The 22,756-nt window shown below is 41.9% G+C and overlaps 1 protein-coding gene across 1 annotated transcript in view; it reads right to left on the reverse strand.

Moving 5' to 3' along the window:
* WDR49 (WD repeat domain 49) overlaps positions 1 to 14,355 on the reverse strand; it is a 109,150-nt gene extending 94,795 nt beyond the window's left edge. Inside the window, exons 1-2 of the mRNA XM_075200567.1 lie at positions 14,113 to 14,355; positions 10,025 to 10,465 (exon numbers count right to left, since the gene is read on the reverse strand). Coding sequence (XP_075056668.1) covers positions 10,025 to 10,465; positions 14,113 to 14,271 — 600 coding nt within the window. The 5' untranslated portion in view covers positions 14,272 to 14,355. The remainder of the gene's footprint in view (positions 1 to 10,024; positions 10,466 to 14,112) is intronic.
* Positions 14,356 to 22,756: the final 8,401 nt, after the last annotated feature.

The raw sequence follows: 22,756 nt of genomic DNA on the forward strand, positions 1-22,756 counted from the left end.
CATTGTAGGTACCACATTCTTATTACTAGGGATGTGCACTGGCGACTTTTGAGGTCTCGTGTTTTGTGTTTTGGATCCGGATTTTCGTTATTTTTGAGGTTCGGATTTGTCTCGCAAAACACTTGACGAAAGGTCTCGGTTCGGATTTAAGGTATTGGATTCGGATTTTTTTTGAAAAAAACATAAAAAGTTTAAAAATCAAGTTTTTGGGCTTATTTTCACTCCTAGGCTATTATTAACCTCAATAACATTCAATAACAAGCATTTCCACTAATTTACAGTGTATTGTGAACACCTCACAATATAGTTATTAGTCCAAAACGTTGCAACAAGGTATCTTTCTGGACTGCGTAGAGGAGTGGGTCACCACAATATATATTAAAAACCCTGAACTTTTATGATTCGCACCAATAATTGTACCTGGACTGCGTAGAGGAGTGGGTCACCACAATATCTTAAAAACCCTGAACTTTTATGATTCGCACCAATAATTGTACCTGGACTGCGTAGAGGAGTGGGTCACCACAATATCTATTAAAAACCCTGAACTTTTATGATTCGCACCAATAAATGTACCTGGACTGCGTAGAGGAGTGGGTCACCACAATATATATTAAAAACCCTGAACTTTTATGAATCGCACCAATAAATGTACCTGGACTGCGTAGAGGAGTGGGTCACCACAATATATATTAAAAACCCTGAACTTTTATGATTCGCACCAATAAATGTACCTGGACTGCGTAGAGGAGTGGGTCACCACAACATCTATTAAAAACCCTGAACTTTTATGATTCGCACCAATAAATGTACCTGGACTGCGTAGAGGAGTGGGTCACCACAATATATATTAAAAACCCTGAACTTTTATGATTCGCACCAATAAATGTACCTGGACTGCGTAGAGGAGTGGGTCACCACAATATATATTAAAAACCCTGAACTTTTATGATTCGCACCAATAAATGTATCTGGACTGCGTAGAGGAGTGGGTCACCACAATATCTATTAAAAACCCTGAACTTTTATGATTCGCACCAATAAATGTACCTGGACTGCGTAGAGGAGTGGGTCACCACAATATATATTAAAAACCCTGAACTTTTATGATTCGCACCAATAAATGTACCTGGACTGCGTAGAGGAGTGGGTCACCACAATATATATTAAAAACCCTGAACTTTTATGATTCGCACCAATAAATGTATCTGGACTGCGTAGAGGAGTGGGCACTGGGCACCACAATAAAATATATAAAAAACCTTCAACAGATCTGCATTACACTACACATACGGCTGCTCCTCCATCCTCTCCATCATATACATGTTGGAGTTTTAGCGTGTGACAACCTCTTGTTTTTGATAATGTCAGTGCATTTGGAATATTTTTCAATTTGCCCCACACCACTGAATGTACTTTATCTATGATACGCAATACGCATCTATCTATCTTGACTGCGTAGTGTGGTGGCCCCGGTACACAATTTGGTACCGAGGCCACAATATAATTTAAAAACCCTCCACGTGTCGGAATTCCACCAAACAAGTATCTGGACTGCATAGTGGGGTGGCCCCGGTACCCAATTTGATACCGGGGCCACAATACCTCCTCCAAACATGCTCCAGACAATTCGTCATTGACAGACCCCAGACAGACAGGGTCGTAGTGTTATTGTTTGACTTTGTAAACCCAAAAAAATGTCCCTGTTGCACTTGCACATAGTCGTGCAATGAAGACTGACTTTTTCATTTAAAGGCACGATCTTTAAAGTGTCAGAAAGAGAGAGAAGACACAGGAGAGGAGAGTTGTAGCTGGGGACCTGGGGTGGAAGCTCCCAGGCTCCCCCAGCATTGCCTGGAAGTCTGAGCGTGGTGACTGAGCCAGGGCAAGGAATGTGTGCCCTGGATGAGGGGGAGAACTCCATGCCACTATAGTGAACCCAAGAGAGAGGGGGACACTGCACATGGAAGAGGCCCTGGAGTGAGGGCTGCTACAAGAGGCATGGTAGCTGTAGTGTCAGATCCTGAGGCTGAGAGTACACAGAGTGACGTGTCAGAGCACAGGAGACATTATCCCCGCAGAGGAGGGATGAGCTGCAGTTGAGAGGTCTGTTGTTGAAATAGGACATGCACACTTTAACAAACCAATCATTTCAGCGACAGGGCCTACCAAACAACTTTGACTGAAATGATTGGTTTGTTTGGGCCCCCACACCAAAAAAGCTATTCATCTCTCCCTGTACAGACTAAACAGGCTCTACTGAGGCAAGATGTCGTCCTCATCCTCAACCTCTGATTCCTCTCCCCCTACAGTGTGTACTTCCTCCTCATCACACATTATCAATTCGTCCCCGCTGGACTCCACAACCACAGGTCCCTCTGTAGTATCTGGAGGGCAGTGCTGTACTTCATTGAGGAATTGATTATTCATTTTTATAAACATCATTTTTTCAACGTTGTGAGGAAGCAACCTCCTTCGCCGCTCACTGACCAGGTTCCCCGCTGCACTAAAAACTCTTTCCGAGTACACACTGGAGGGGGGACAACTCAGGTAAAATAGAGCCAGTTTGTACAGGGGCTTCCAAACTGCCTTTTTTTCCTGCCAGTAACAATATGGACTGTCTGACATGTCTACTTGGATGGTGTCAGCAAAGTAATCATCCACAATTTTTTCTATTGTCACAGCATCCAATGCAGCGAGAGTAGACATGTCTGCAATGGTTGGCAGGTCCTTCAGTCCGGACCAGATGTTATCAGCATCCCCGCCAGTGCCTCTTTTGGGAAAACTGAGCTTTTTCCTCGCAGCCATAGATGTGGAAGAAAATGAGGGTGGAGCTGTTGGCATGTCACGGTCCTCTTCAGAGGACAATCTCCTGACCAGCAGGTCTTTGCACCGCTGTAGATTTGTGTCCGCCGGAAACAGAGACACAACATACGCTTTAAACCGAGGATCGAGCACGGTGGCCAGAATGTATTCCTCTGACTTTAAAAGAGTGACCACCCTCGGATCCTGGCAAAGCGTACGAAGGGCTACATCCACAAGAGCTACATGCTTGCTGTAATCGCAATGGCTTACCAGCTCCTCCCTCACTTTCTCCAGCTGCTTCTGCAACAGCCTGATCAGGGGAATGACCTGACTCAAGCTGGCAGTGTCGGAACTGACTTCTCGTGTGGCAAGTTCAAATGGCTGCAGAACCTTGCACAACACGGAAATCAGTCTCCACTGCGCTTGACTCAGGCGCATCCCCACTCCTTTGCCTATGTCGTAGGTGGCTGTGTAGGCCTGAATGGCCTTTTGCTGCTCCTCCATCCTCTGCAGCATATAGAGGGTGGAGTTCCAGCGTGTCACAACCTCTTGTTTGAGGTGATGGCAGGGCAGGTTCAAGCTTTTTTGATGTGCCTCTAGTCTGCGGTAGGCACTGGCTGAATGCCGAAAGTGTCCAGCAATTTTGCGGGCCACCGCAAGCATCTCCTGCACACCCCTGTCACTCTTGAGGTAATGCTGCACCACCAAATTAATGGTGTGGGCAAAACATGGGACGTGCTGGAAATTGCCCATATTTAATGCCCGCACAATGTTACTGGCATTGTCTGACACCACAAATCCCCATGAGAGTCTAAGTGGGGTAAGCCACTGGGAAATAATTTCCCTCATTTTCTCTAATATGTTGTCAGCGTTGTGCCTCTTATTAAAGCCTGTAATGCACAATGTTGCCTGCCTTTGCATGAGCAGCCATTTTGTAGATGCTGCTACTGATGCAGCTGTTGCTGTTGCTGCGGAAGGGGATGCATCTACCCAGTGGGCTGTCACAGTCATATAGTCCTTCGTTTGCCCAGAACCACTTGTCCACATGTCCGTGGTTAAGTGGACAGTGGGTACAACCGCATTTTTAAGAGCACTGAGGACACTTGATCGTACTTCTCTGTACATTTTTGGTATCGCCTGCCTAGTGAAGTGGAATCTCGAGGGGATTTGGTACCGGGGACACAATACCTCCATCAACCCTCTAAATCCCACTCCACTGATGGCGGACACCGGGCGCACGTCTAACACCAACATTGCAGTTACAGTTATACGCTTTGCAATAGGGTGACTACTATCGTATTTGGTGGTCATGGCAAACGACTGTTGGACGGTCAATTGTTTGGTGAAAGACTTAGCGGTCTTACGACTTCCCCTCTGGGAAGATGACCGACTAACAGCAGCAACAGCAGCAGTGGCAGTAGTAGGCGTACCGCTGCAGGATTCCTCGGATGAATCCCGTATTGAGGAGGACTCAGTCTGGCTGCTGACTTGGGCTGCAGGACTGAATCTGATGGAGATTGTGGAGGAAGTTGACGAGGAGGGTGTTGCTGGTGTGTATCCAACTGGACCACGGGATTTAGGTGTCCCTGTACCGATGAGGGTCCTAGCCGCAGTTCCTGAACTAACCACTGAACTATGAAGGTTATTCAGGTGACGTATAAGGGAGGATGTTCCTAGGTGGGCAAGATCCTTACCCCTGCTTATTTGAGCTTTACATAAGCTACATATTGCCATACATTGGTTGTCTGGATTTGGATAAAAATAACTCCAGACCGAAGAGGTGCATTTTTTGGTCTTCTGACCAGGCATGACGATGGGCTTTTTCATCCCATGGACATCAGCTGTTTCCCCCCCTGGTGCCTCATTTACAATAACCACATCACCATCCTCATCATCAAGTTCCTCCACAGCGCCAGCTACATCATCAATAGCCTCCTCCCGAGCCACCTCTTCCCGTACAGTGATGGGAAGGTCAGGCTTGACAACCACCAACACCCTTGGACTCGCCTTGGGGATTTGTGATAATTTCTCTTTAGAAGGCAGAGTTGTTTGCTGTTTTGTTGCTGACAGCATAACTCTCTTCAATTTTTTGTAGGGGGGGGGAGGAGGAGGAGGGCTAAGATCCGTGGGTGAAGCTGAACCACTAGTCATGAACACGGGCCAGGGCCTAAGCCGTTCCTTGCCACTCCGTGTCGTAAATGGCATATTGGCAACTTTACGTTTCTCCTCAGATGATTTTAAGTTTCTCTTTTTGCTACTTTTTCTTAACTTGGGCTTTTTGGATTTTACATGCCCGGTACTACGAGATTGGGCATCGGGCTTGGAAGACGACGTTGATGGCATTTCATCGTCTATGTCATGACTAGTGGCAGCAGCTTCAGCATTAGGAGGAAGTGGGTCTTGATCTTTCCCTACTTTATCCTCCAAATTTTTGGTCTCCATTATATGTAGCACAAGATACTGCAGAATGTGTGAACTTGGTAATATTGCAGTACCAATGGACTTATACTGCTGGATTGGTTTTGCAAATTTGGTTATAATTATTATATATTTTTTTTTTTTTAAATTTTTTTTTTTTTTTTACTTTTTTTTTATTTTTAAAAAACTTGGGAATAGTGGGGAAATAACTATGCCCTTAGAAGCACAGAGCACAGGACACAGCACCACTGGACTGAACAGGACACGGCACAGGACCCAGCAGCACTACGGAACTCAGCAGGACAGAGCACAGGACACAGCACCACTGGACTGATACTGCAGAATGTGTGAACTTGGTAATATTGCAGTACCAATGGACTTATAATGCTGGATTGGTTTTGCAAATTTGGTTATAATTATTATATATTTTTTTTTTTTTAATTTTTTATTTTTTTTTACTTTTTTTTTATTTTTAAAAAACTTGGGAATAGTGGGGAAATAACTATGCCCTTAGAAGCACAGAGCACAGGACACAGCACCACTGGACTGAACAGGACACGGCACAGGACCCAGCAGCACTACGGAACTCAGCAGGACAGAGCACAGGACACAGCACCACTGGACTGATACTGCAGAATGTGTGAACTTGGTAATATTGCAGTACCAATGGACTTATAATGCTGGATTGGTTTTGCAAATTTGGTTATAATTATTATATATTTTTTTTTTTTAAAATTTTTTATTATTTTTTACTTTTTTTTTATTTTTTAAAAACTTGGGAATAATGGGGAAATAACTATGCCCTTAGAAGCACAGAGCACAGGACACAGCACCACTGGACTGAACAGGACACGGCACAGGACCCAGCAGCACTACGGAACTCAGCAGGACAGAGCACAGGACACAGCACCACTGTACTGATACGGCAGAATGTGTAAACTTTGTAATATTGCAGTACCACTGGACTTTTACTGCTGAATGTGTGAACTTGGTAATATTGCAGTACCAATGGGCTTATACTGCAGGATTGGTTGTGAAAATTTTGTGGTAATTAAAAAATATTAAAGTAGTTTTTGGTATTTTTTAAAAAAACTTTTTTTTATTTTTTTAAACACAGGGGAATATTGGGGAAATAACTATGCCCTTAGAAGCACAGAGCACAGGACACAGCACCACTGGACTGAACAGGACACAGCACAGGACCCAGCAGCACCACTGACCTCAGAAGGACAGAGCACAGCACACAGCACCACTGGACTGATACTGCAGAACACAGCACAGCACAGCACAGCACAGCACAGCACAGCACAGCACTAAACAGCACAGCACTAAACAGCACAGCACAGCACTAAACAGCACAGAACTAAACAGCACAGAACTAAACAGCACAGAACTAAACAGCACAGAACTAAACAGCACAGAACTAAACAGCACAGAGGACCACCTAACACACCCTCCCTCTACCCTGATCAATGCCCGAGTGAAGATGGCGGCGACTAGCGGGGAATTTATAGGATCCGAGTATCGCGAGATCCGACAACGGGATTATGAGTCAGAGCCTCAGTTTCACTTTTGAATTTGGCGCCAATACCCGGATCTGTCTCGGATCCGACTCGGATCCGCAACGTTCGGGTGGGCTCGGATTTCAGAAATCCGAGTGCGCTCATCCCTACTTATTACTAACATAACTGTGATAACCGTGACTGTGTTACATGTTAAAAGTGTAATAACGTTACATAGCTATGTCATAGTTTGAGAACACATATAGGGGCATATTCAATTGTTGGCGGAAACGGCAAAAATCTTGCGGCGCGGGCACTATTACCATCATTACGGTAATAGTGCACGTAATATCGTTATTACGGTAGTTTTCTCGCTGGATTTCAGCTCGCAGCTCCCTGAGCCGCGTAATAACGGTAATAGTTTTAACGCCACAGGGATTCAAAACAATTGAATATGCCCCATAGAGTGTGCTGAGCGGTGTAGTTTGATGTCCCTGTACAGAATAACCACCTACCAATTATCCAACTGTCCAACTGTATAGTTGTTTTTCCTGCATTATTCCACTAGAGGGCTCTTCATCTGTTCACACTAACCACTTCTCATCTACTGTACTTGCTTGTAATGTGTAGGCCCTTTATTTCTATCTGCCTTTGAAAATGAGTTTTAGACCAATATATTTTACTTCCTGAAAAGTATCATTTGAAATCATGTGATTAAATCACCTTACTAGCCCATCTTTATTTTTTAAACACTGGAATATTGCTGACATTAGGGAGGGATTTTCAGCAAAATAAAATAAAAATATACTATGCCATACTGGCAAGTGTCTAAATGTTATTCTAAGGCTCTGTGTGGTCAAATAAAAAGTAACATTAAAACCTTTACAGTTGTCATTTTTATATATTTAATATGATGGCAAATCTTTAGATAGTACTTCAAAAATATGATTAATCACTTTCATCTGTAAAATTCTAGGGTCTCATTTAGGGTTGGAGCTCCCAAGTTCAGTGTGTGCACAGATTTACCGTAAGTGTGGCACTCCACTTGGAAATGCTACCTTTTCTGAATGAGATGAGGCCTAATATCAGTAAGGGGCCTGTCTACGTTAATTAGAGTAACCTGCTTCTAAATGACTGGAGCATGCTAATTGCTCTGATTGTGTACTTGCATATAGATCCCTAGTGGGTTATGATTGAATTTCAATGTATCCATGAAGTTCATTGTAGCAATGTGTCATTGAAGTTTATTAATACACTGTAATTTATTCATAACCCAATGAGGGGCTTATGTGTAAATAGCCATCGCTAATCAAAGCAGTTCTCTCCCAATCCAGCCAATCAGAGTCAAATTGCTCTGATTACCTTCTCGCGGACAGGCCTCTTTTCATTCATTCTCAGTGCGGCTCTATTGGGAACAAGTCCTGCACCATTTCACAGATTTTGTTTTTTTTAACCCTTGTATTACTTCAGAAAGAAATTAAAGTCTCTAAGAATCTATGCGTGCAATAAAAATGGAAATTTGAATGTGTTTATTTAGTATTAGTTTACGGAGTGGAACTGTAGTTATCAAAGGGTCCTGAGGTTTTCCAAGAATCAGTATGCTCTGGCAGCCATGGGCTTGCTGGAATTTGTAGTTCCACACTGTAAACTAAAGTTTTTCTAACTTTAGCACAATACCGCAATGCCCACCAGCCAGGGGAGTTGAACTATTTAGCAGCGGAATGGTTTTCCCTAAGTGGGGTGTGCCTCTGTATTATCAGTAACCAGCCCAGGGTATGTGTGCCAGTAGTAGTTTAAGATGGGGGGCATGTTGATTTTTTTTTTAACATTATTTAGTTATTTACACTTTTTTTTACACTATGGATTTGCATACCTACACTGTATTTTGAATTGTACATATGTTAATATATTTGTCATAGAACAACACATAACAACAGATAATGACATTCTACTCTAAATGATGCCATTAGTCAGATGTGCCCAGATACAGTGATAGAACTACTGCGGGTGCAGCTCAGATGCCCAGAGGTGAGTGTGGCCCTACAACGCCCCCCCTCCCCCCAGCGAATAACTCTGCTCCGAAGAGTGGCATATGTGGGCAGAAGGAGGCTCGGAGCTTACAGCTGAATCGCCAGTACCCCACCCAAACTTTGTTATAGGGCCAACAATGCAGATTGCAGCCACTGCCCAGAAGCACTGGCTTCAGATATAACTCTCTCAGCTACTACTGCCTGAGTACCATACCTCCCAGCATTCCCTCACCACAATTTTGGACATATACTATATGAAAAACACTGATACTGCTCAGGGCCAGATTAACCATAAGGCCAACTGGGCTACAGCCCAGGGGCCTATGGCATCCAGGGGGCCCTTGAAAGTGCTCAGCAGCAGTATTGATCGGTTCGGGGCGGGGGCGCCCCCAGCGCGATCAGTGCTGCTGAGCACTTTCACTGCAGTACTTCCCCGGCGCGCTGTATTCTCCTTACTGAGGAGATCTTGTGAGTCTCACTCTCACGAGATCTCCTCAGTAAAGAGCGTACAGTGCACCGGAGAAGGAGGTAAGTGCCGGGGGGTGGGTTTGCGGGCAGCTCGGATCACGGGGCCTCCATTCCCTTAATCCGGCACTGATACTGCTACAAGCACCAGAACAAACTAAAATCAGAAAAAAATATGGCGTGGAAGCTATTATTTTACATTTACGCATCCCACCTACGCTTTGGGAGTCAGTTGAGACCTTGGTAATGTATTCTATAAATTAGTCCCCACATTTTTTTTCTCTAAGTTGCAGATTGCTCAAGGGAGCAGTGTTCCTAAGGAAGGACCAAGTGTTCCCAAATTTGGGGACACTGAGTCCAAAAGATGGACAATAGAGCAATCTGTGCAGTGACCTGCTGAGAATACTGGTTATATAACACAAGTGTGTAGCTGCAGGTTCCCTCCTCTTTGCAGTGCCTGAATGTATTAACTGTCAGGACAGGTCAATAGCTGTGCCTTGTTTACTCAACCTATTGGTATTCCAGAACCAGAGCTCCACAGAACCGTATAATGGATGTACCTTTTTTATTTAGATTTATGCTTTTCATTACTCACTGACATTTCTCGTTTATTTAGCCTTTCTACATAGACTGGCAATTACGTTTCTTGATCTAGTTCCCAAACCTAAGCCGTGCCAGCACAGGGCACACTCTATACTATGCTGCAGCTGAATGACAGATAGAATTAATAATAAAGCAGACAATGGCTCCCTCCTCCCTTTTCTTATTGATATTTGCATTACTTATATTTGCATCCATATTTACCTTGTTTACATTGGCCAGAAACACCATGCTCGTTGCCCATACATCTTTCAGCTTGACGGTATCTGTGCAGATCCGCAGGCTTCTTTGTAGTTTTAAATTCTCTCCCCAGACTCCCAATAATCCATCCTTGCTCAAAGTTACGTAGCGACAAGAACATTTCAAATAAACTACTTTTTGGATGTTTTCCTTGTGAATTAATGGAAGGCTGCGAATATCCCTCCACTGGGGAATTACTGATGATTTCACTCGTTCATCTTTCTCGTAAAGCTCAAGCAGCATGAAGGATGTTAATTTGTCCCAATCAATGAAACCTTCGCGACTCACATCTATTTTATCAAATAAATCCCCGTATTCCTCCTTCACACCGTGCCCCACGGCTGCGTATGTTCTCTCCATGAATTCCTTCTTGCTCATACATTCTGGCGGCTCTAGCTCTGGGGACTTGAGAACAAACAAACATGACATTGTTTTGAGTAGCAGCCCATCTAAAAACAAATTTCCAGTAAGACAGGTTATATTAATATTTAGTCCATAGAGTATAGTTTAGAGTTTCTAACGATGCCACATAAAGCGCTTTAATCATATGCTCAAACATGAAAGTAATGGTTCCTTTTCATTCTTTTTAATGGTGTATGAAAATGGTCTACAAAAAAACTTTGAAATACTCATGTTGCTGAAAGTTATGAGTGTGTTAAAACAGTCATGTCCTCCCCAATATATACAAGGCTGAAAGAGATTTCAAGTATGCTTTTAGCATATGCCACTTAAACATATTGTGCCTGATTCATTAAGTAAAGTAAAGCTACTATAAACTCTACCACTAGACTGGTTCATTTATTTGGTAAAATATACCATGTTTTTATTATTAGTAACAATGTTTACTATAATTAATGTTTATCATTATTGTGTATTAATATCAATGTGCTATTATTATTATTATTATTATTATAATATGTATATGTTTTTCGTTATTGTGCTTCAAGGAAATATTACAATAAATCTATTTCCTTTAATATTATATCAAAATAGCAATTTTTTAAAAGATTTACATTAAACTTTAAACTTCTAAATTAATATTTAACATATTGCCATGCTATACGATGCTTATCAGTAAATTATTTGCTGTTAAATTGAAGGTCAATCCTCCTAAACATAAACTTTGGTCTAAAGTCGACATCAATCCTCTAAAACTAGTTTCCAGATGAACTTAATCTTATCATAATAGAGATAGAGATCTGAAAAGTGTCCGAAATGCCTGGGAGCATATCCCCATGCTTGACTGTGCAATGTACAGCAGGGGGCGACATACCACCTGTGCAGTTGGGGCCTCTGGGATAGGAGGACCCATAAGGTTTAGCTTTAAAAAAAAAATACTAAAAGGGGGCTATATCTGGGGAGTACAATGACTAGCAGCAGAATGGGAGCCAAATGCTATAAAACCTTGGGATAACCAGGCTCTGCTGCTTGCCTGTTGCTAGGTGTAAGAGATATTGGTATCTGTCAGATATATGTGGCAGTCAGCTCCCAACGCACTGATTTTAATTGTGTCAAACAAGAAATCATACAAATCCTCTCGTACACTAAGAGCAAATTAGTGTGTAGGCAGCTGACTGACAGCTCGCAACTGCTCTTTCTTCTAGTAATGAGGCATATGCAGGGCCACCATCATGGGGGGGGGGAAGACAGGGGCTACGACTGTAAAAGGGGTCGGACAGACTTGGGGCCCGTACTGTCTGGGGGGCCTGTTGAAACTGCCTTTACCACTACCTTGCATTAAACATTTATTAAAATGTTTTATTATTTTAAGTTTGTGTCTGGTGATGCGGCAGCTACCAAGCCACTGATAGGCTGGGACCACACCGCCAGAGACCTCATCACCGTTCGGCAGGCTTCCATTCTGTAAGTGACTGGGTGTCACCGTTCCATCAGGAATGATAAGGTAAGTACAGATATTATTAGATAGAGTGGTGACAATGTTTGGTTATTAAGTGCTGCGTGTAGTAGATTTAGTAGGGAGATTAGGGAATACAGTGAAATATGTCGAGTTTAGTAGTACTTAGGAGTATTTTTGTAGACAAGAATTTTAAATATATGTGTCCCATGGCCTATCGATATTATTTAAGGGTGAACTTTTTCCCACTGATTTGCAGATGGGCTTGTTGTTCTGATAATGGCCTCTAGTGGTTTTCTTTCAAATTGGTAATAAACTGCAATGATCTACTTGACAAATTCAGTCAACATGAGAGGGGAGGAGACCCATAAAGACACGAAGGTCTTCTTACATAAGAGTATGTGTGGCCCTCTATAGGAGTCATAACATCAGTGTAATTACAGGTAGACATGCCTTGTGGGTGGAGTGGGAGTCACATTGTAATACAAGCTTTTAGAGGTGTGTGTGAGGGAATCACTGTAGATGATGATAAATATTTTGAAGTTCTAGCGATACATGTGGATTATACTTTTCATTGTCAACTACACTGTAAAGATTTCACTGCTACCCACATTGCAGAAAACCCATCACCTGTCCCCCTTGAACAAACAATAAGATATCACTAAATATTCATTAGCCCCTTTGCACCGATCTCATTAAATGTTAAGGGCATGTGCGGAGATTTGATGGGCATGTGGGGAAGTGTGGGGTGCGTATTGTTGCTCCAGGTGCTATGCTTCCACCCTACACCTCTGCCACAGGACACAAGTTGGGAGGATAGACGAGGGGCGGGGACCCTTAATTTTTGATGGCAGCCCTGGGCACATGCTTGGGACCATCGCTAGGTCTCTATTGAGAGCAGAGCAGAGGGAGGCCGGGAGGCGAGTCTGGCATCACCGGGCCCCTGCCAAAATTTGGGGAAATCTGCTATACACTACTCTCCAAATTGGAAGGTTGCTATCCAGTTGCCACCAGTTTGAGAAGTTGGATAAACACTAGCCACAAGTTTGGGAGGTCCAATATATATTATCCACCAGATTTCAGGTCTTATTCATATACTAGCCACCAGCTTGAAAGTCTGATTTGTGTACTAGCCTACACATTGGAGGTCTGCTTTGAATAGTAGCTGTCAGATTGGATGTCTGCATTATTTAGTGGCCTCCAGATTAGAGGTCTGTACAATTGTATAATTTGAATCAGGATAGGCTCTGTTGTAAACTAGTCACTGCTTTGTGTACTATTCTCTATTTGCATGTGCAGTTACGTAAAGATGAAGGTATGAGAGGCTGAGAATGACCAAGATAGACAGAGCTGCTGCCGAGGACTGCAGTCCTACCGCAATGGTGAGGAGGAGGCAAGTTACGGCTGGATTCTGCCACACCACCACTTGACAATTTACAGTCACTACCAGCAGGTATTAGTGAGCTGGAGAGGACTGTCACTATCTAATTGAGGTCTTAACTTTAAATATGAATTTATTTACTGCCGGTTACACAGTGCTTAATAAATTAATATTAATTTTCACACTTGATATGTCATAAGATAGTAAGAAATCAGGGTTGTATTAATGCTCTTTAATTTAGTTAAATCATATGAATTGATATCTCTGACTATAATAATAAACTGGCGGTAAATATATTAAGTCAGATTGCCTGACAGCAAAAGGATTCTTTACCAAATTATTTTTTTCACTGCATGGACTGCTCATAGGATCTGCAATGACATATGACAAATTAAAGGCTAACGCCACATAAAACTGACCTTTACCTAATATCCCATTCAGAATTCTCTTTTGGAACCTCCCCTTCTACCACTATTCCTATACCTCTTGTTATGTCCGCCAGTGTTTTACAATGGCGGACATAGCAAAAGACCACACTGCCATACTCTTTGGATGTATAGAGCTGACACACATTAGATACATATTTTGCCTTGGATTTTATAAATTCCATAGAAGAACATTTTTAAAAGGGCTGTCATCAAAGCAGGCATATTCTGTTCCTTAGGTTCAAATGTGGATACGCTTAATACACGGATCAGCCAAGCACTATCTCTATATTTCAAAATAAGTACTGACCTCTATAGTCATACATTGAAAGCAATAAAGTGACAGCAACATTTTTTTTTTTTTTGCTTTTGTATTATTTTGTTAACTTACCTTAAACAGGTTTTGAATTTCAATAAAATCTTTTATGCGAAGCCTGTTTTCAATCGATTCCCCTAGATGTCTGCCCCCTTCAGATCCTTCTTCGCTTAGCAGAGCTGCTGCAGACGTACTGGGCTGTCTCTCATTAAGGTGAGCGCTTTGGCTGCTCATCTCTGCTTGTGAATCAACTCCTTTGTGCTTTGCATTGAAAACATGTCAGAAGTGCATTATCATTAAAGATCTGCATTAAACACATCGGCTGCAAATATAAATAAGCAGTGTAAATTATTTAAAAGGCCAGTTAGACTTGAACTGTGGGAACAAGTTTTGTTACATACCTTAATAAACTCGGAAAAGTTTGAAATTCTTTAAAGATTCATACTTGCAAAGTAGTTTTCTGCTCCAAGATTTTACTGAGTGTGAGAGGTTGCATTGATGGCTGTGGAGGAATGTTTTTGTCTTGACTTCTAGGCTTGTCAGTGAATGGTTACTTAGCAACTCTACACAGAGCTGGTCAACACACTATCTGTCCCACAACTTTTCATGCAACAAACAGAACTGGATATGCATGGTGTCATTAAAACATTAACATTTTCAACTAGTGTAAGCAAAGCTATTGAGATTGTTTACAAACTAGCATTCTATATTAAATGACTATGACAATTATGGTGGTATGTGGGCCAGTACAGTGCCACAGTGAGTAACATTGCCAGCTCACAGCACTGGGGAGCATAGATTCAACTGCAACCAGAGCAGTATCTGTGTGGAGCTTGCTCTCCCCATGTCTGCATGGCCCTCGTACCACAAGAAATTATATAGGAAAAAAAATGGACCCTAGTGTGTGCATAGTAGAGAATTTAGATTGTAAGCTCCACTGAGGCAGGGATTGATGTGAAAGATTAGAACACCACAAATATTCTCTGTAAAGCACTGCATAATATAAAGTCACTATAAAATTAATGGTTAATAAATAAAATATATGAGAATGCATAGTATATATTATAGCATCTGTACTTTTTGTTTTAGCCACCAAAGAAGTTTCATGATTGGCAGATACTGCAATTCCTTCTATTGAGCACCTTACCTTTCTGGGGCCCATGCCGCAGGATACACTATTCTGAGTTAGAGTTCCTTGATCATCATCATCATTTATATAGCACCACTAATTCCGCAGCGCTGTACACAGAACGCATTCACATCAGTCCCTGCCTCCAATAGAGATTACAATCTACATTCCCTAACATATACACACACAGACTAGGGTTAATTTGATAGCAGCTAAATAACCTAGTAGTATGTGTTTGGATTGGACCTGTGTACAGAGCATGTATCTGCAACTACTGGCATTCTTATAATGTACATAAGTTGGTGTATTGTTCCTTATTGATAAGACTACCTATGGAATATTGAAGTGATTTCAGAACTCACTTTTACTTCATGTTCACCTGTGTATCATATTGTACACAACCAACGTTTTATTCAGTAACATCCTGTAAGTTATACCCTCCATCACAAAGTGACAATGTATGTAATTATTTGTATATACTTTGCTCAGTCACATCTTACATTAGAAAACGTACCTACATTAAGATGTCAAAGAATAAATGAAGTCCCCATGCTCTGTCTCTTTTTATGGATAAAGCTATTCTTAGGGACTTGTAATAACATAGCATATTATTTTTTATATATATATATATATATATATATATATATATATATATATCTATCTATCTATCTATCTATATCTACTATATAAATGCCTAGTGGCGTGTGTGGGGAAAAAAACACCAAGCTGCAGCGCCACCTGCTGGGCAGAGTTATACACTGACCTATATATTTCTTGAAGGAGAAGTGACAGTTGGGAGTGGTTGGTGGTTGCCGGGGACGACAGCGGGGAGTTTTTAACACCTTAAGTAGCTTGATGAAGGATGTGGCGATGAAGATGAAGGATGAGGTGATGGAGAAAAATGATGAGGTGGTGACATGTGGACAAAACCACGTTAAAAAAAAAGGCGCTTGCGTCGGGAAGTAACGCTCTTTTCCTGAGGAGGCCTGGGCTAGGCCCAAATGCATGACAAGAACCTTTCTAACACCATAAGTAGCTTGATTTGACTAGAATGCATGAGTATCATGCACGGGTTAACATATACATATACATATACATATATATACATATATATATATATATATATATATATATATATATATATATATAGCACATACATATTATCCACCCTAAGGTAGCCTTGGGGGTGTTGCATGGGTGCTTTGAAAGCTCACACTTTTCCAGCAAGAAAACTGCTAGTGTTCATAGTGCTCTGTCTCGTGATGACAGGTTACATAAAGTGAAGGTGAAATGTCTCTCCCGTCACATAGGCGCAAGGAAAATCAGAAGACACTGCATGCAACGTTTCAAACCTAATTGCTTCCATGTGACAAGTGGAGTTAGTTCCCCCTCCATGTCAACCTATCACCATGCAGCCAATTGAGGGCTATGAAGACCAACGTTATTTAGCTTAGAAACCACCAGCTTTTAAAGAGTCTATTGTGACACCACTAAAGCTATAAACTATTTCTCTTCATCCCCATTAAGAAGTGATGAACTGAAAAGTTGTACCCACTTACACAGCAGAAACTGCTTTATTAGGGGTATTTTATGTCTTCCTGACCAAACCACAGTTCTGTTATGCATTGTTTAACTCAGGAATGTGTAAGGAATTTCTTTTGGCAAATATATTTTAATTCAAAAAGCATTAATTGTGGAAAGATTATTATTATCGTAGATTTGTAAGGCGCCACAGTGCTCCGCAGCGCCGTACAGTAGGGAAGACAAGGACATACATAAAACAGGACATACGTAAAACAAGAACAGACGAGGCAGACAAATGAATGGAGACATGAAAACAAAGGGTATGGAGGACCCTGCTCATTATAGAGCTTACATTCTAAAGAGATGAGGGCACTGCTGAAGCAAGAGGAGCGAGTGTGGCTCATAGTGGAGATTGGGATAGTTGTGAGGGTAAAAATAAACAATAGGAAACTTCTGCAGAATTCTTCCAGTTACTTTGACCATATCAGTGCAACCCCAGAAAATAAATTGTAATAAAAGTGTTGGAATACCAAATGTGTGTATAATACTTATGGGTATGACCAGTGCTTTTTTTTTGTAAGAAAAATGGTGCCATAACGTAGTCAATCACTGTACACACACGTCAGTTGTGTAACGAAACATAACGGTCGCCGACTGCAGTAACCACACAACCAATCACAAGCTGAGCAGCGCCACAAGCCAAGCAGTGCCATCACAACCAGCGTGGATGATGTACACACGCATCAGACTCGACACACAAGCAGCCCGCATGCACCGTTTTTATGATTTTGCCGCCGAAATGCTACACTCGACAGGGCGATTCAAGTCCACGTGGACCAAACATCAAATGTTCAAAAGTTACTTTTAAAACTTGGAAAATCCATTGAAAAAAGATGCCAGAACTCAAAGCAGCACTGGGTATGACACATATATAGGGCCTAGAAACAAAACTAGATTTCTTTACATTTCATTTTACTTTAACCAGAGAAATACATTTCAGGTTTCCCCTTTTGCCTGCAATAGACCGTTGAACCTGGATCTACCAGGTGTTGACACATACTTTTAAGATTGACAAGAACAGCATAATTCTGGTGCTCAGAATTCTGGTAATCAAGCAGCATTAAGGTGTAAAGACCGGCAGCTAAACCATCATAGTCATCAGATGAATAAAGCTCTGCACAGGGAGATTGGATAGAGAGAGAAAAAAAACCTGGACACATTTAAATAATTATGAATACTTCAGTTATTTCAACATCTGTATTACTTAGTAATGCTCTATATTAAATTCATCTATAAAGCCTACATTAGTTTGATTGCTTTTTGGAATAACAAAAATAATTTTCTATAATCTACTACACAAAATAAAACTGAAATTTTCCCAGACAATATTATATTTTATTTATAATGCACCACAAGTGGTCCGCAGCACCGTCCATGACTTATACAGAAAGCAGTGATCCTTAACACATAACATGATACATGAACATCAAAATACAAAGACCAGACATACTGAATGAGTAAAAATAATACAGGTAACATGGTAATGTAAATAAAATTATATGAGGGACAGTGAGCCAGAGTGATGGTAGTAATCAGCGGGAAGTAGGCCTAAGCTTAAGAAAATGGGGCTAGGGAAGCAGGCCAAGCGGTACATATGGTGATAAGAGTATTAGAAGGAGAACACAAGGAAAGGGGGCTCTGCTCATGAGAGCTTACATTCTAAAGGAAATGGGGAGACACAAGTAGGGTGGTACCGACTGGGGGAGTGGGGGAGAAAGCTGGACAAGAAAGTTAGGAGGACGGCCGACAAGCTTGAATAAAGAAATGAGTCTTAAGAGCACACTTGACGCCTTGGAGAGTGGATGAAGGCACCAACGAAGGAGATGTAGAGATATAAGAGGAGGAGGGCAAGAACGGAGCCTTGGAAAACTGCGACAGTTAAGGGAAGGGGGGGGGGGGGGTCATGTGTATAGATTGAAAAGGAGCGTCTGGCGAGGCAAGAGGAAAATCAGGAGAGGACAGTGCTACAGAGGGCTACAGATTTGAGAGTTTGCAAATGGAGGCAGCAGAGAAGCTGAGAAGGATAATAAGGGAGAAATGTCCTTTGGATTTATCAAAGAGAAGGTCATTAGTGAGGGCCGTTTCGGTGAAGTGGAAGGGGAGAAATAAAGATTGGAGTTGGTCAAACAGTGAGTGTGAAAGGGGTTGAGACGGTTATAGACAACCCGTTCTAGAAGTTCAAAAGGAAGAAGAGAAATAGGACAGTAAATAGAGAGAGAGAGGCAGGGTTAAGGGATAGTTTCTTGAGTATGGGGGAGCCGAGAGCATGTTTAAAGGAGGAGGGGAAGATTCCAGAGGAAAGAGAAAGGTTGAGGAGGTGGACAAGGTGGGAGCAGGCCGAAAGAGAGAGGAAGTGAAATAGATCGGAGGGGATGGGGTCCTGTGGGCAGGTGGAGGGGGTGAGGCGGAGAGAAGGGTTCAGACTTCGTCTGCAGATATCAGAATGAAGAAAGAGAAGTCGGGTGGGCTAGCAAGTGGGGAGGAGGAGATGGAGATATCGTTTGCAGCGAGGGGGGGGGGGGGGAGGTTGGAGCAAGAAGGCACTGCTGGGAGATGTCATGATGTATTGACTCAATTTTAGAGGTGAAGTGGGGAGCAAAGTGAATAGCAGAGAGTGAGGATGGGAGTGGGAAGAAGAGGGAGTTGAAGGTGGAAAAAAAGCGACAGTGTGTTACGACTGTCTATACTTTGGATGTGGCAGCAGTACCTCAAATCCACCAGATGTGCTGCTGTTCTGCCCCTGAACTTTACACCATGCCTGTAGGAGTTAATCACCTTTTTTTATTAGAACTGCACCTGTCTCACAGCTTCTAATATGTGCTCTGTGCAGTTGATAGTTTTTACCTGGCTGCTACTCGTCTTCTGTTAATCCCTGTTTCAGTTTTGCTTTACTGTTGTTTGACCTCCTGTTGTGACCCTCTGCCTGATTCCCGGACCCTGCTTGTTTGCCTGTTGCCCTGACCTCTGCTTGATTACTGGACTATGCTTATTTGCTTGTGACCTTGACCTCTGCCTGGCTATTGGATTCTGCTTGAACTCTTGTTGCCCTGACCTCTGCTTGGTCACTGGACTGTTTAGCTGCTTCCCTGGACTGCCTCGTGCATCTGGAATCCTGACCCCTGCCTCCTGACAATTGGGTAGCTCATTATACTTGTTCCTGCATTTATCATTACTTGGAACATGTTTCTTCTGTGGACTATTCCTGCCATTCATCACACCTGTTCATAAATTGTGTATTGGAGTATACCTGTTTATTCTGCTACCTGAAATCTGCATATCCCACAAACTCAATCCTTCTCCACATATTTTGCCTAAATAAAGATACATGATTTTTCTACTGCTATTGCCGTGTCCTGAATTCGCTAAGAATCATAACAGGGGTTGAAGAATTGGGAGAAAATGAGAGCCTTAAAGGAGGATTGTTTAAAGAGTGAAAGTGCAGAACTGTAAGAGGCAAGTATGAACTTGAAGTGGAGGAAGTTAGCATGACTGCGTGACTTTCTCCAGAGCTGTTCTGCACTGCGGGAGCATTTTTCTTTATATGTGTTATCTAAAGATGCTCTACCTCAATAGCATTCGTTCATCAATGGAAGAAAAACAGAAAACTGATACAGGGGGAGGGGAGGACTCTAACAGATATAAATTAAATGTATCCCCATAATTAATAAGTAATTATTGCCCCCATTATTCACAGGCATTTGGTGCCTTCTCTTCCTGCAGCTTAGTAAATCTGACTGTTGGTATTTTTATCATTAAAAATGATGGCTATTTGTAATGTAGCACTTTGTTAAACTGTGGTTTTCAGGTGGTCAGGTTAAGCTGGTCAGTCAAATTGAGGAGCAATGATGAAAAATTAAGCAAGAAGAGGAATGCCAGGAGCAGTCTGCATAAAACATATTTAATAACATTTAAATTTATCCTAGTCTTTACTCAGAGTGCTTCACATTAGGCTGGGTACACACACAGTTTTCAGCAGATTTATCAGGCCTATCAGACAATAAACGACTGGTTGGCCAGATATCAAAGTGGTGTCTAGCCTGGAACAATGAACATTATCAATCCAAAGCACATGAAATAATTGATAGATTTTTAAACTGAACATCTCATTTAACAATGTCATTCAAATTCTGCAGTGCGTATGCATTCTACAGAATTGGAACGACATTTAAGCTAGAAGTTGCACTACCCTGTCACTGGAGTCCAGGGGTCCGCTGTCATCTCCGGTTGTCCTCCTCCAAACGCAGCTGTTAAGTCTATCCTGACCTCTACTCATTCCCAAACAGCCAGTTAAACTCTGCTTCACATGACCCACGCGCTGTGCCAACATAATGAGCCACATCCAACAGAGAGCTGAAGTAGCAGTCACTTGTGTTTATTGTAAGGGACGTGTGGGATTTGAGTCAGTCTGCGATGTGGCATGCACATTGTCTTTCTAATTGTGGCTCGGCTAATCTGCTCCATGTTATGTGAACTCTGCAGTCTTTTCAAAGCTTCTGGCTGTGTAGTTGCCTGTTCAGAGAGCTTGACAAGCACCAAACTTGTATGTAACTTGGAGATATGGCAACAACGGCACACAGAACCAGACAAGACAAAAGGGGTCGATGGCTATGACAGATGAAGAGCACAGATCCAGGGTAAATAGTGTATAATGTGCACACATGAATTGGCAGACTGATCGGAACTTCAGTTCACAAAATAGTTAGAGATAACAAATTGATCAAAAGTTTTTGTACTGTGTACCTAGCCTAACAAACAAACCCTGCATCAGTCCCAAACATTCCAAGTAGATGCCATGTCTGTACGTTATTTTAGTAGGGTATGATGTACTATGGCATCTCCATGTTCTATAAATGTTAGACGTGTTTAACGGATAATGCCCTGTATGTATATACTACTTACAGCTCTACAGGAAATGTTGCCCTATAAAGCTATACGTTATAATACAAATATACATATATGGGATCCATTAGAGAATACTTGGAACTTGGCATTTTCAAAATAAGAGTTTATACTAAAATTGGAAGCACCATTCCTATCATCATCATCACCAGTTATTTATATATCGCTACTAATTGTGCAGCGCTGTACAGAGAACTCATTCACATCAGTGCCTGCCCCACTGGAGCGAGAGAGATAGACTATGGTCAATTTGATAGTAGCCAATTAACCTACTAGTATGTTTTTGGAGTGTGGGAAGAAACCGGAGCACCCGGAGGAAACCGGAGCAAACACGAGGTGAGAACATACAAACACCACACCAGGTCCTGTAGGATTTTCCTTTGTTTTATTAAATAGTGCTTTGTGTACTAGAAATTTAAGTAAAAAATAAAATAAAATAAAAATACCCACAACATGGTTCCCATGGAATCCTGTTCAACCTGGGAGAGAGCATTTTATCTAGTGCCACATCTGCTTTCTCCAGTCTGTACCTCAGTACGGCTGTGACGTGTAGAAGACGCCAGCATAGTGTAGTCTAAGACAACTTGACTTGGAATCTGAGTCAGGCTATCAGACTATAGCAATCATTCCAGGGCCGCATCACAACTCTACTATATGGGCTAGAGAAAGTATAGCAATCTGGATTAAAAGCTCACCCAGGTGAATCAGTTTTCTTTTGCTTACTATGTAGCAAAAGTAACCTCCCTCATATTCATGATCTGTATGGTGAAAATTGAAGTGTAGATTATTCCAATGCAGACTTGGCTAAGGGATTAGAATAACGATAGAACCATGAGGCCAGGCACATAACAAAATACAGCAGTCGAGAAGAGATTTGCTCACAAATCTCTGTGTTTCCATGTCTATCAAGATGAGCTCTTCTGTGCTACAGCCCCATATGAAGGACACAAAATAACGTGCTACAAAATCACTGGTCACATGTTTGCTACGTGTTGCTCTGCTACATCAAACACAGTGTACAAACTCATGGAGACAGTCAGTGCCACAGAATGATTTGAGCCATAAATTTCATACACAGTGTAATCTAAAATAAGCAGCAAAATAAAA

This window comes from Mixophyes fleayi, chromosome 3 (genome assembly GCF_038048845.1).
Source record: "Mixophyes fleayi isolate aMixFle1 chromosome 3, aMixFle1.hap1, whole genome shotgun sequence".
In the NCBI taxonomy this organism is placed as follows: domain Eukaryota; kingdom Metazoa; phylum Chordata; class Amphibia; order Anura; family Limnodynastidae; genus Mixophyes; species Mixophyes fleayi.